The sequence below is a fragment of the Gorilla gorilla genome, chromosome 17 (assembly GCF_029281585.2).
Source record: "Gorilla gorilla gorilla isolate KB3781 chromosome 17, NHGRI_mGorGor1-v2.1_pri, whole genome shotgun sequence".
Lineage (NCBI taxonomy): Eukaryota > Metazoa > Chordata > Mammalia > Primates > Hominidae > Gorilla > Gorilla gorilla.
The window spans coordinates 108383954-108399059 of record NC_073241.2 but is presented as its reverse complement, the minus strand read 5'-3'; the positions used below and the strand labels follow the sequence as shown (position 1 = coordinate 108399059).

Genomic DNA, 15106 nt, shown 5'->3' with positions numbered 1-15106 from the left:
GTGGCACGTGCCTGTATGCCCAGCTACTTGGGAGGCTAAGGTAGGGGAGTCGCTTGAAGCCGGGAGAGGCTGCAGTGAGCCGAGATTGCGCCACTGCACTCCAGCCTAGCAACAGAGAAAGACTCCCTCTCAAAAAAAAAAAAAAAAAAAAAAAAAGAAGATGGTCAATAGGAACAGCTGTGGTCTGCAGCTCCCAATGAGATCAAGGCAAAAGGCGAGTTATTTCTGCATTTCTAACTGAGGTACCCAGCTCATCTCACTGGGACTGGTTAGACAGTGGGTGCAGCCCAAGGAGGGCAAGCTGGAGCAAAGTGGGGTGTCGCCTCACCCAGGAAGCACAAGGGGTCAGGCAAACTTCCCCACCCCTAGCCAAGGGAAGCCCTGAGGGACTGTGCTGTGAGGAACAGAGCATTTTGGCCCAGATACTACGCATTTCCCATGGTCTTCACAATCCGCAGACCAGGAGATTCCTTTCGATGCCTACACCACCAGGGCCCTGCATTTCAAGCACAAAGCTAGGTGGCCGTTTGGGCAGACACCAAGCTAGCTGCAGGAGTCTTTTCTCATACCCCAGCGGCGCCTGGAATGCCAACAAGACAGAACCGTTCACTCTTCTGGAAAGGGGGCTGAAGCCAGGGAGCCAAGTGATCTACCTCAGCGGATCCCACCCCCAAGGAGCCCAGCAAGCTAAGATTCACTGGCTTGAAATGCTCGCTGCCAGCACAGCAGTCTGAAGTCAACCTGGGATGCCCGAGCTTGGTGGGGCAAGGGGCGTCTGCCATTACTGTGGCTTGAGTAGGTGGTTTTCCCCTCACAGTGTAAACAAAGCCGCTGGGAAGTTTGAACTAGGCAGAACCCACCACACCTTGGCAAAGCCACTGTAGCCAGACTGCCTCTCTAGATTCCTCCTCTCTGGGAAGGGCATCTCTGAAAGAAAGGCAGCTGCCTCAGTCAGGGGCTTATAGATAAAACTCCCATCTTCCTGTGACAGAGCACCTGGGGGAAGGGCAGGTTGTGGGCACAGCCTCAGCGACTTAAATGTTCCTGCCTGCCACCTCTGAAGAGAGCTGTGTATCTCCCAGCACAGCGCGTGAGCTCTGCTAAGGGACAGACTGCCTCCTCAAGTGGATCCCTGACCGCCATGTATCCTGACTGGAGACACCTCCTAGCAGGGGTCAACAGACACCTCATACAGGAGAGCTCCGGCTGGCATCTGGCAGGTGCCCCTCTGGGACGAAGCTTCCAGAGGAAGAAACAGGCAGCAATCTTTGCTGTTCTGCAACCTCCGCTGGTGAAACCCAGGTAAACAGGATCTGGAGTGGATCTCCAGCAAACTCCAGCAGACCTGCAACAGACGTGACTGACTGTTAGAAGTAAAACTAACAAACAAAGGAATTGCATCAACATCAACAAAAAGGACATCCACACAAAAACTCCATCTGAAGGTCACCAGCATCAAAGACCAAAGGTAGATAAATTCACGAAGATAAGGAAAAACCAGCACAAAAAGGCTGATAATTCCTAAAACCAGAACGCCTCTTCTCCTCCAAAGGATCACAACTCCTCACCTGCAAGAGAACAAAACTGGACGGAGAAGGAGTTTGACGAATTGACAAAAGTAGACTTCAGAAGGTGGGTAATAACAAACTCCTCCGAGCTAAAGGATCATGTTCTAACCCAATGCAAGGAAGCTAAGAACCTTGAAAAAAGGTTAGAGGAATTGTTAACTAGAATAACCAGTTTAGAGAAGAACATAAATTACCTGATGGAGCTGAAAAACACAGCACGAGAACTTCATGAAGCATACACAAGTATCAATAGCCAAATCAAGTGGAAGAAATTATATCAGAGATTGAAGATCAATTTAATGAAATAAAGTGTGAAGACAAGATTAGAGAAAAATGAATGAAAAGGAATGAACAAAGCCTCCAAGAAACATGGGACTATGTGAAAAGACCAAACCTACGTTTCATTGGTATACCTGAATGTGACGGGGAGAATGGAACCAAGTTGGAAAACACTCTGCAGGATATTATCCGGGAGAACTTCCCCAACCTAGCAAGACAGGCCAACATTCAAATTCAGGAAATACAGAGAACACCACAAAGACACTCCTTGAGAACAGCAACCTCAAGACACATAATAGTCAGATTCACTAAGGTTGAAATGAAGGAAAAAATGTTTAGGGCAGCCAGAGAGAAAGGTCGGGTTACCCACAAAGAGAGGCCCATCAGACTAACAGCAGATCTCTCTGCAGAAACCCTACAAGCCAGAAGAGAGTGAGGTCCAATATTCAACATTCTTAAAGAATTTTCAACCCAGAATTGTATATCCAACCAAACTAAACTGAAGGAGATAGAGACACGAAAAACCCTTCAAAGAAAAGGGTTTGAAGGGTTTTTCGTGTCTCTATCTCCTTCAGTTTAGTTTGGCTGGATATAATGAATACCCAGGAGCTGGTTTTTTGAAAAGATTAGCTGAATAGATAGACCACTAGCCAGACTAATAAAGAAGTAAAGAGAGAAGAATCAAATAGACACAATAAAAAATGATAAAGGTGATATCACCACTGATCCCACAGAAATACAAACTACCATCAGAGAATACCATAAACACCTCTATGCAAATAAACTAGAAAACCTAGAAGAAATTCCTGGACACATATACCCTCCCAAGACTAAACCAGGAAGAAGTCGAATCCCTGAATAGACCAATAACAAGTTCTGAAACTGAGACGGTAATTAATAGCCTACCAACCAAAAAAAGCCCACGACCAGATGGATTCACAGCCAAATTCTACCAGAAGTACAAAGAGGAGCTGGTATCATTCCTTCTGAAACTATTCCAAACAACAGAAAAAGAGGGACTCCTCCCTAACTCATTTTATGAGGCCAGCATCATCCTGATAACAAAACCTGGCAGAGACACAACAAAAAAAGAAAATTTCAGGCCAATATCCCTGATGAACATCAATGTGAAAATCCTCAATAAAATACTGGCAAACCGAATCCAGCAGCACATCAAAAAGCTTATCCACCATGATCAAGTCAGCTTCATCCCTGGGATGCAAGGCTAGTTCAACATATGCAAATCAATAAACGTAATCCATCACATAAACAGAACCAATGACAAAAACCACGATTATCTCAATAGATGCAGAAAAGGCCTTTGATAAAATTCAAAACCCCTTCATGCTGAAAACTCTCAATAAAGTAGGTATTGATGGAATGTATCTCAAAATAATAAGAGCTATCTATGACAAACCCACAGCCAATATCACACTGAATGGGCAAAAACTGGAAGCATTCCCTTTGAAAACCGGCACAAGACAAGGATGCCCTCTCTCACCACTCCTATTCAACATAGTATTGGAAGTCCTGGACAGGGCAATCAGGCAAAAGAAAGAAATAAAGGGTATTCAAATAGGGAAAGAGGAAGTCAAATTGTCTCTGTTTGTGGATGACATGATTGTATACTTACAAAACCCAAAATCTCCTTAAGCTGATAAGCAACTTAGCAAAGTCTCAGGATACAAAATCAATGTGCAAAAATCACAGGCATTCCTATACACCAATAGACAAAGAGCCAAATCATGAGTGAATTTCCATTCACAACTGCTACAAAGAGAATAAAATATCTAGGAATACAACTTATAAGCGATGTGAAGGACTTCTTCAAGGAGAACTACAAACCACTGCTCAAGGAAATAAGAGAGGACACAAACAAATGGAAAAACATTCCATGCTCATGGATAGGAAGAATCAATATTGTGAAAATGGCCATACTGCCCAAAGTAATTTACAGATTCAATGCTATGCCCATCAAGCTACCACTGACTTTCTTCAAAGAATTAGAAAAAAACTACTTTAAATTTCATATGGAACCAAAAAAGAGCCCACATAGCCAAGACAATCCTAAGCAAAAAGAACAAACCTGGAGGCATCATGCTATCTGACTTCAAACTATACTACAAGGCTACAGTAACAGTACAGTACTGGTACCAAAACAGAGATATAGACCAATGTAACAGAAAACAGGCCTCAGAAATAACGCCACACATCGAAAACCATCTGATCTTTGACAAACCTGACAAAAACAAGCAATGGGGAAAGGATTCCCTATTTAATAAATGGTGTTGGGAAAACTGGCTAGCCATATGCAGAAAACTGAAACTGGACCCCTTCCTTACAACTTATACGAAAATTAACTCAAGGTGGCTTAAAGACGTAAACGTAAGACCTAAAACTATAAAAACCCTAGAAGAAAAACCTAGGCAATACCATTCAGGACATAGGCATGGGCAAAGACTTCATGATTAAAACACCAAAAGCAATGGCAACAAAAGCCAAAATTGACAAATGGGATCTAATTAAACTAAAGAGCTTCTGCACAGCAAAAGAAACTACCATCAGAGTGAACAGGCAACCTATAGAATGGGAGAAACTTTTTGCAATCTATCCATCTGACAAAGGGCTAATATGCAGAATCTACGAGGAACTTAAATTTACAAGAAAAAAACAAACCAATCCCATCAAAAAGCAGGCAAAGGATATGAACAGACACTTTTCAAATGAAGACATTTATGCGGCCGACAAACATATGAAGAAAAGCTCATCAGAGAAATGCAAATCAAAACCACAATGAGATACCATCTCACGCCAGTTAGAATGGTAATCACTAAAAAGTCAGGAAACAACAGATGCTGGAGACGACGTGGAGAAATAGGAACACTTTTATACTGTTGGTGGGAGTGTAAGTTAGTTCAACCATTGTGGAAGACAGTGTAGCAATTCCTCAAGGATCTAGAACCAGAAATACCCTCTGACCCAGCCATCCCATTGCTGGGTATATACCCAAAGGATTATAAATCATTCTACTATAAAGACACATGCACATGTATGTTTACTGCAGCACTACTCACAATAGCAAAGACTTGGAACCAACCCAAATGCCCATCAATGACAGACTGGATAAAGAAAATATGGCACAAATACACCATGGAATACTATGCAGCCATAAAAAAGGATGAGTTCATGTCCTTTGCGTGGACATGGATGAAGCTGGAAACTGTCATTCTCAGCAAACTAACACAAGAACAGAAAACCAAACACTGCATGTTCTCACTCATAAATGGGAGTTGAACAATGAGAATACATGGACACAGGGAGGAGAACAACACACACCGGAGCCTGTTGGGGTGTGGGGGGCTAGGTGAAGGATAACATTAGGAGAAATACCTAATGTAGATAATGGGTTGACAGGTGCAGCAAACCACCACAGCATGTGTATACCTATGCAACAAACCTGCACATTCTGTACAAGTATCCCAGAACTTAAAGCATAAAAAAAAAAACTGAACTATACACTTTAAGTGGGGTAACTTGTATGTATGTAAACTATATCAAAAAAGCTGTTAAAAATGAGTAAATGAAGCAATTTAAAATAAAAAAGAGTAAATAAAAAGAAGAAAAAAGAAAAATGTAAACTGCTCCTTCCTTCCAGTTCTAGACCAAGATGGAGTAGATGTGCTACTCCCTGTTCTTCCCACTAAACAGATAAAAACCCTGGACATTATACATCAAAATGTGGAGAGAAGAGGGCAGACCAGTAAGGTCCTTGGAACCAGAGAACAAGACAACAGTGAGTTTCCAGTATTTCCTTTTGGTCTCATGCCCATGTTGTGTACTAGAGAGTTAGCAACCAGAAAAGTAATAGACACAGACCAAAAAAGTCCCCAAGAAAAGTCTGGTCTCTCTAGCCAAAGGACTAGGAAAAGGGCAGCCTAGTGGAACGAAAAATTTTTGATAGTAATTGCTATATCCCATCCAAAGATGACAGAAAAAGCAAATAGCCTCACCTACATTGAACAGCAAAGAGTGCGTGAAGCCTGGACTCCCACACTCCCCAGCCGTAGGAAGACACTCTCCCCATTGCCCAGGTGGTGTCAGGGCAGACCAAGTCAGGAGTGGGGACATCCATCCAAGCCTGGCAGTCATTGTAGGGTACATGCACAAAGGTGCCGGATGCTCGTTCCTGTTAAAGTTTCAAAAAATTTAGTTTAAAGATCGAACCGGCTTTTATTAGCAAATCATGCAGTATTTCATCTATGAAATAGAAAGATACTCAGATATGCTGAGCAGCAGAGGTAAACTTTACAGCCAGAGAGGGCTGCAGAAAGCAGATACGAGGAACAAAATACAGATCAGGCATTTCAAAGTTACTTTCCTTACAGGGTAAAGTAGAGAGGACTCTCTTATGCTGGCTCAGTTTGGCCCCCTTATGATTGGTTGCTGTGAACCTCTTGTTTTTGAGGAAACTGGCCTGTTTTTAATTTAGTTTGATTGTGGCACCTAGCACAAGTGACTCCATTCTGGTTTGTTCTGGTCTGCTTTGCCTGGTGCAGGAGCTTAGTCTGAAATAATGGCCTCTGGTACATTTTATTTAACATCCCCAAATAGCAGTAATAAAGCATTCCTGCCCATCTCTATAGTGTCAGAGGAGGCCTAGTGAAAAGTGGAAAATCTAACCACCTTCTAAAAGGTAACACCACCCATGCAATGTCAGTGGAGGCCACAGGCATGCAGTAACCAGGCACTCCTCCCCTTCCCAGCCAAGGTGTTGTTAGCAGAGACAACTGGGGAGCCAGCAGTCACTTGGTACCTTCCCTTCCCAGATGTCAAACGGGGCTGTGAAGGGAATCTGGCTCTTCAGCCCCTTCTGGCAGTAACCCCCACATTCCACTCCCACCACCACCAGGCCCGATAAGCAGAAGATTTAAATAAGGTCCCAAATCTCATAACATAATACCCAAAATGTCTAGGCTATACTGGAAAATCACTCATTATCCCCAAAACCAGAAAAATTTCAACTCAAATGAGAAAAGAGAATCAAAAGGTGTCAACATCAAAACAACACAGATACTGAAATTATCTAATGAGAATTTTTAAACACACATCATAAAAATGTCTCAATGGACAATTATGAACAGACTTGAAACAAATGAAAAAAATATAAAGTCTCAGAAGAGACACTGCTAGTATGAGGAAGAAATCAACTGGAAATTTTGAAACTAAAAATCTTAATGGATGGGTTCAACAGTAAAACTAAAAAAACGAGGAAAAAAAATCAGTGAACTTTAAGACAAAACGACAGAAACTGCCCAATATGAACAGGAAATGGACTTAGAAAAAATGAGCAGAAACTCAGGACCCTATGGTACAAGAAAAGATTTCACAAGGTGTCACCAGGGTAAAAGAGACGGAGAGTAGAGCTCAAAAAGCACTCAAAGAATGGCTGCAAACTTCTCAGATTTGACAAAAGATACAAACTTATAGAACTAGGATACTAAGCAAACCCTAAACAGGGTAATCCTGAAGAAATCCATACCAAGACCCAGAACAGTCAAACGACTAAAAACTAAAGACTTAAAAAAATGCTTGAAAGTAGTAAGAGAAAAGTGACACCTATCTCAAAAGGAAAAACAACTCAAATGATATCAGATTTCTCATCAGAAAGCACAGAGACCAGAAAGAAGTGGCATAACATTTTTCAAGTTCTGAAAGAAAAGAACTGTCAACTCCGAATTCCGTATCTGGTGAAATTATCCTTCAGGAATGAAGGAGAAATACAGGCATCTTCAGATGAAGCAAAACAAAGAGAATTTGTTTCCAGTAGACTTACCCTAAAAGAATAGTTAGAGAATTCCTGAAACAGAACAAAAATAAGAAATTGTGGACTATCAGGAAATAAGAAAACAGAAAGGGCAGAAAGGGTAGGTGAATATAATAGGTTTTCCTTTGCCTCTTGAATATTCTAGATTGTTTGAGAGAAAGCAAAAATTGTAATGCTGTCTGATATAGGGTTCTAATTGTATATAAGGGAAATATTTATATACTTTTACATATGTAAAATCTACATACACTTTTACATGAGTATTATATTACCAAGGGAGAATAAAGGGATTTAAAGAGGTAAAGCTCTTACACTTTACCCAACAACCGTTAAAATACCAACAACAGTACAATCCAATGAGTTATGTATATGTAATGTAATTTCTAGAGCTAGCACTAAGTAATATCTACACAAACAAATACACTGAAGAAGGCTATAGATAAATCAAACTGGAATTCTAAAAAATGTTGAAGCATAATCCGTAAGGCAGGAAAAAGAAAACCGAGAAACAAAAACAGAAAGCAAAAAATAAAATGGCATATCAAACATTACGCTGAACATAAACCTTCTAAATATATCAATCAAAAGACAGACAATGGCGGTAGGTAAAAAAAAAGAACCAACCATATGACAACTACCAGAAAATCACTTCAAATATAAGTGACTTGAGAGAGAGAGAATGGAAAATTATATACCATGCAAACATTAATGGAAGGAAAGCAGAGGTGGCTATATTAGTGTCAGATGAAGATTTCAGAGCAGAAAAATTACCAGAGACACATGGGTGAACTACATAATGATAAAAGTGTCAATGCATCAAGAACACACAGGAATCTCAAATGTGTATGCACCAAACAACAGACCTGCAAAATATGTGAAACAACAATTGACAAAACTCTAAAAAGAGGCAGGGTGCACTGGCTCATGCTTGTAATCCCAGCAGTTTGGAAGGCCGATAGAAGGCGATCACTGAGCCCAGGAGTTCAAGTCCAGTGCAACCCCATCTCTACAAAAAAAAATTAAAAAATTAGTTGGGCATGTTGGCGTGTGCCTACTATCCCAGCTACTCTGGAGGCTAAAGCAGGAGGATGGCTCGAGCCCAGAAGGTCGAGGCTGTAGTGAGCGCCTGTAGTCCCAGCTACTCGAGAGGCTGAGGCAGGAGAATGGCATGAACCTGGGAGGCAGAGCTTGCAGTGAGCCAAGATTGCACCACTGTACTCCAGCCTGGGGGACAGAGCGAGACTCCGTCTCAAAAAAAAACAAAAAACTCTAAAAAGAATAAACAAAGTCACAAGGGAAGATGAACTCAACAGCACCATTAACTAAAAGGTAATAATCAACATTTAATAGCAAAATAAATGTTCTTTTCAAAAGCCAGAGAATAGTTACCAACATACAGGTTGAGTCACAATATCTTACTGTAAGCCTTGTAAAAGCACCACTTAACTTTATAAACTATGTGTATGTTACCACGATAAAATAAAACCCAACTTCAGAAAATAATGTAGAAGCACAACTTCTGGTCCAGACAAAATGCCACAGACCCATTTCTCTGTTCCTCCCCAGTTAAGTCCAACTATAAACCCTAGTAATTAAGCAAGAGCCAATCAAAGGAGAGTTCTGGAAGAAGGTAAGAAGGCAGCAGTGACTTCCTGAGACTCCCCTCTCCCACCAAGGGATACTGGGGCCTGAGACTCCCCTCTCCCATCAGGGGATACCGGGGCATCTGGGCAGTAGCAGTAAGGGGAACTTGCCACTACAAGCTGCTGGCCCAGTAAGGCTCTGTGCCCCTCATGCCCGAGACTGGTCTCTCTCATTAGGGAGAGCCAGGCAGCACCGACAGGTGCAACCCCACCACATAAGGGGCCCAGTCCAGAAAACCTTTTCATCCATAACCTAAGACCTTGCTCCAAGACATCAGAGCATCGAGGTGGCACCAGCAAGAGGGATTCTGCCACAGGAACCCTTTTACCATGGTGGTGCTAAGACTCCTCTTCTCCAACCCAGACACACCAGGGCAGCCACTGGGTCCATATGGATGGGATACAGCCACAGCCAGGGCCCAGCCAAAGAAGCCTCTTCATCCCCATGGGTCTGACACTTCCATCTTTTAGTAAGAGACGCCAGGCCTAGGAAAATCCACCTTTCCCTCTCACGCAGCACCAACAGAGACCAGGAAGAGCCCCAGTGATACCACATAAACCAAGCGGACCAAAGATCACAGCACAAAGGCTCTGAGAATTAAAATGTCATTTAGAACCACAGCCCACAAACGTAGCCCAGGACCTATGTGCTGAATCTAAACAGGGTGGCTGCACGCTAAAATAAAAGATATAAATAGAACCCAAATTCTCCTAATATACAAAATACCCAAGAGACAATCAAAAACCATCTGTCAAACCAAGAGCCAGAACATTCGCAATCTGAATTAGAAAAGGCAATCACATAACACCGACACTGAGCTAACTCAGATACTGGCATTAATTATAGGACAAGCATTTTAAAGCAGCAGACATAAAAATGCTTCCATAATCAAATATTATCTTGAAAACAAACAGAAATTATAAAACTGAGAAATACAATAACAGAAATAAAACCTCACTGGATGAGATTGAGAATAGAGTGGAGATAACAGAGTAAAGAATTAGGGAATTGCCCTCTCCCTTCTCCCCTCTCCCTCTCCGTCGTCTCCGTCTCCCGCTTTCCACGGTCTCCCGCTGTTGCCGAGGCTGGACTGTACTGCTGCAATCTTGGCTCACTGCAACCTCCCTGCCTGATTCTCCTGCCTCAGCCTGCCAAGTGCCTGGGATTGCAGGCGCGCGCCGCCACGCCTGACTGGTTTTTGTATTTTTTGGTGGAGACGGGGTTTCTCCGTGTTGGCCGGGCTGGTCTCCGGCTCCTGACTTCGAGTGGTCAGCCCGGGGTGCTGGGATTGCAGACGGAGTCTTGCTCACTCAGTGCTCAATGTTGCCCAGGCTGGAGTGCAGTGGGGTGATCTTGGCTCGCTACAACCTCCACTTCCCAGCCGCCTGCCTTGGCCTCCCAAAGTGCTGAGATTGCAGCCTCTGCCCAGCTGCCACCCCGTCTAGGAAGTGAGGAGTGTCTCTGCCTGGCCACCCATCGTCTGGGATGTGAGGAGCCCGTCTGCCCGGCCGCCCAGTCTGGGAAGTGAGAAGCGCCTCTTCCCGGCCGCCACCCCATCTAGGAAGTGAGGAGCGTCTCTGCCTGGCGGCCCATAATCTGGGATGCGAGGAGCTCCTCTGCCCGGCCACCCAGTCTAGGAAGTGAGGAGCGCCTCTTCCTGGCCGTCATCCCGTCTAGGAAGTGAGGAGCGTCTCTTCCTGGCCGTCATCCCGTCTAGGAAGTGAGGAGCGTCTCTACCCGGCCGCCACCCTGTCTGGGAACTGAGGAGCGCCTCTGCCCGGCCGCCCCATCTGAGAGGTAAGGAGCCCCTCTGCCCGCCCCACCTGAGAGGTGAGGAGCCCCTCTGCCCGGCAGCCGCGCCATCTGGGAGGTGAGAAGCGTCTCCGCCCAGCCGCCCCTTCTGGGAGGTGGGGGGCGCCCCCACCCGGCAGCTGCCCCGTCTGGGAGGTGAGGGGCGCCCCCGCCCGGCAGCCACCCGGTCTGGGAGGTGGGGGGGCACCCCCGCCCGGCAGCCGGCCTGTCTGGGAGGGGTACCCAACAGCTCATTGAGAACGGGCCATGATGAGGATGGCGGTTTTGTCGAATAGAAAAGGGGGAAATGTCGGGAAAAGAAAGAGAGATCAAATTGTTACTGTGTCTGTGTAGAAAGAAGTAGAGACAGGAGACTCCATTTTGTTCTGTACTAAGAAAAATTCTTCTGCCTTGGGATGCCGTTAATCTATAACCTTACCCCCAACCCCGTGCTCTCTGAAACATGTGCTGTGTCAACTCAGGGTTAAATGGATTAAGGGCGGTGCAAGATGTGCTTTGTTAAACAGATGCTTGAAGGCAGCATGCTCGTTAAGAGTCATCACCACTCCCTGATCTCAAGTACCCAGGGACACAAACGCTGCGGAAGGCCGCAGGGTCCTCTGCCTAGGAAAACCAGAGACCTTTGTCCACATGTTTATCTGCTGACCTTCTCTCCACTATTGTCCTATGACCCTGCCAAATCCCCCTCTCCAAGAAACACCCAAGAATGATCAATAAATAATAAAAAAATTAAAAAAAAAAGAATTAGGGAACTTGAGAAGAGATTAATAGAATTTACACAATCTGAACAACACAGAGAAAAGAAACAGGGAAAAAGCCTAAGGGAATTATGAAACACCAACATAAGATCCAACTTTCTTAACACTGGAAATCCAAATGGAGAGAAGAGAGTGGGAGCAACTCTCCATTATTTCAACAACAACAAAGAGTAGTTGAAGAAATAATGGCTAAAAACTCCCTAAATTTAGTCGAAGACCAAAAAAAAAAAAAAAAAAAACCAAACATGAAATCCAAAGAAATCCATGACAAGACACATCATAATTAAACTTCTGAAAACTAAAGACAAAGTAAAAACTTGAAAGCAGCCAGAGAGAAATGACACATTATCTACAGGGGAACATCAATCTGAGTGACAGCAGCACCCTAATCAGAAACCATGGACACAAGAAGGAAGCAGCACAAGATTTTTCAAGTGCTAAGAAAAGAATGGCAGGCTAGCAGCCATGGCTCACACCTTAATCCTAACACTTTGGGAGGATGACACAGGAGGATCACTTGAGACCAGTTGGGCAATATAGCAAGATGCTGTCTCTTCAAAAAAAACTTTTTTTAATTAGCCAGGCATGGTGGTATGTGCCTATAGTCCCAGCTACATGGGTGGATTGCCTGGGCCCAACAGATGAAGGCTGTAATGAGCTACGATCGCTTCACTAACTCCAGCCTGGAGAACAGAGTGAGACCCTGTCTCAAAAAAAAAAAAAAAAAAAGGAAGAACAATAGAAAAAGGGGAAATATGGGTACGTGGCATATGCAATACACTATCCTTATCATCATGAGTTTTATAAACCATATTTGATGACTGACACAAAAACTGTAACACCATCTGATACCCAGGACATGATACTTAAAGTGAGGACCTAAGTGAAAGAAGGGTTTCCACACTTGACTGTTAGTGGTGAAATACAGCAATACACCATGGTGATAAGTCACATTTGTATATTGTAATACCCAGAGCAAGCACTGTGAAAACTATACCAACACCTAATCTCAAACACACTATACGGATACCAAAAAAGTGTCCAAGTAACCCAAAAAGTGGCAAAAAGAAAAAAGAAACAGGAATCAGAATGAGAATCAGAAGAAACAGAACACAGATAATAAATGGCACACTTATATTCTAACATATCAGTAATTATCGTAAATGTAAATGGTGTAAATATGCCAATCAAGAGAATGGCATAGTTAATAAAAAATATAAGATCCAACAAGAAACTCACTTCAAATTCAACACAGGTAAGTTGAAAGCTAACACCATGCAAACATTAATCCAAAAAAAGCATAAATGGCGACATCAATATCTAATAAAGATTTTAGAGCAAAGAAAATTACCAGAGACAGAGGAACATTAACAATGAAAGGAACAATCCACCGAGAAGACAAAAAATCTTGAATGTGCGTGCACCACATGACAGTGCTTCAAAGTACATGAGGCAAAAATGGATTCAATCTGTGATGGAAACCTATTTTGAAACAGGTGGCACATTTCCAAATAACGAACTCCTAAAATTAAACAGATTTACTAACACAATTACTGTTATAGGTAACACCAGAACCCACTTCCAACCAAGCACTGAAAAAAGGGCACCTTACACATGTTCTACTGTAATCTCCAATAATCCCGTAAGAAAAAATATTATCCAGCATTTTACAGACGAGGAAACCATGGCTTGAGTTTAAATAAGTTACCCGAGAGTAAACCGCTAGTAGGTAAATAAACACTCAAATCAGCGTTATAACATTCCAGTATGTACTTTGAGCTATATGTTAGTCTCTCAAATGGCCGAAAACGAAAATTATTCAAAAACTCAAATTCTGAAGCAACTACATATTGAGTAAAGTGAAATTATGTTTTCGACAATTCCTCTGGAATAAAACTTCAAAAACTATAAGAAGCAACACTTACTTTTCAAAATTTTCTTTTCTTTGAATGAGAAATAAGTTAAACATGAGCTAAATCCAATCTCGGGTATGAAAGGTCTGTACAGTAATTCTACTGCTAACCTGTGACCCCACTAAACAAGTTAACCGTTCTCAATACCCCATTTCCCTTTCCTAAAAGCAAAATTACTTGTCAACAAAAAGCACTTTGTATATATATGTTTAAATAAAAAGTGTGCCTAGCAAAGATATCGAAATGTCGAAAAGAAGTCATTTCGATAAGGAGTGTGTTTTTAACAAAGCAATTAAAAGTTGCATCCGTCACCTTCACAATTCACAGGGCTACACAAACAAGTTTCGGAGACTTTGAATTATCCGAGAAGTTAGCACTTTTGATCCCCGTTTACTTTAGGAGAGCAGCCACCCCTCAACACTGGACCGCGGTTCTCTGCTCCCGTTCTGGCTCCTACGCTCGGCCCAGGCGTCCCGGGGATGCAGCTGCTCGCCCCGGCAGCTGCCCGCGGCCCTCACCACCGGCGGACGCCACAGCTGCGGCGCGCCCAAAACGCCAAGGACTCCCGGCTCCCAGCGCACAGATGGGGCGCGCCGGTAGCGACCACAGACCCGCCCGGCTCCGGGTTCCTGCGGTGGGCTGGGGGCACCGGGGAGCGTCGGCGGAGAACGGGCGCCAGTGCCGCCTCGGTTACCTGCTGTGCCGGTCGGCTCCCGGTCTGGGCCCCGCGGCGCTGTAGTAGGCCGCGCGTTTGCGGTTGGCTGCGGCCGCCGCTGCGCTACGCACCGGGTAAAGCGGGATCTGGTCCGCCATGTTCCGACCGCCCCTTTCCCGCCCCTCCCACTTTCCCCTCAATTCGCCACCTTTTCCCCGCCCTCTCCCCTCAGCGCCAACCCCGGCTGAGGCACCGCCCGCGGGCCTTCCCCGCCTCCGCCAAGCGGCGAGGTCCGATGACGTAACGAGCGGCGGCGCGGAAGGCGTGGCGTCCCTAGGCCCCGCCCTCTTTGGGCGTCGGCGCACGATGACGTGCCCAGGGTGGCAAAAGCGCGGCGCTGGAGGCAGTGGAGTCCGGGCAATGACGTCACGAGCGGCTAAAGCTGGGACGGGGGGCGTCGCGTTCCGAGGCCCCGCCCCCGCCTCGTGACGAGCCCGATGACGTCACCGATCGGCGGGGTGGTGCGCGCGTGCGCCACGGGCTGGCCTTCCGGTAGCGCGCGAGGTCCTGCACGTGGGTCGTGGTTCTACCCGGCGCGCTCTGGTCCGCGGGTGGAAGGGCCTCGCAGCCGTCTCCTGGAAGCTCTGCCGGGG

At 44.6% G+C, this 15106-nt stretch overlaps 1 protein-coding gene across 13 annotated transcripts in view; it reads right to left on the bottom strand.

Moving 5' to 3' along the window:
• ATP9B (ATPase phospholipid transporting 9B (putative)) overlaps positions 1-14798 on the bottom strand; it is a 308184-nt gene extending 293386 nt beyond the window's left edge. For 6 of the 13 annotated variants that reach the window (XM_063699322.1, XM_063699324.1, XM_063699326.1 and 3 more), the window contains exon 1: positions 14493-14716. In XM_063699322.1, coding sequence (XP_063555392.1) covers positions 14493-14611 — 119 coding nt within the window. In that variant the 5' untranslated portion in view covers positions 14612-14716. Of the gene's footprint in view, positions 1-14492 lie in introns of all 13 variants that reach the window. The other 7 variants (XM_031003705.3, XM_031003706.3, XM_063699327.1 and 4 more) reach the window with 3 other exon arrangements.
• Positions 14799-15106: the final 308 nt, after the last annotated feature.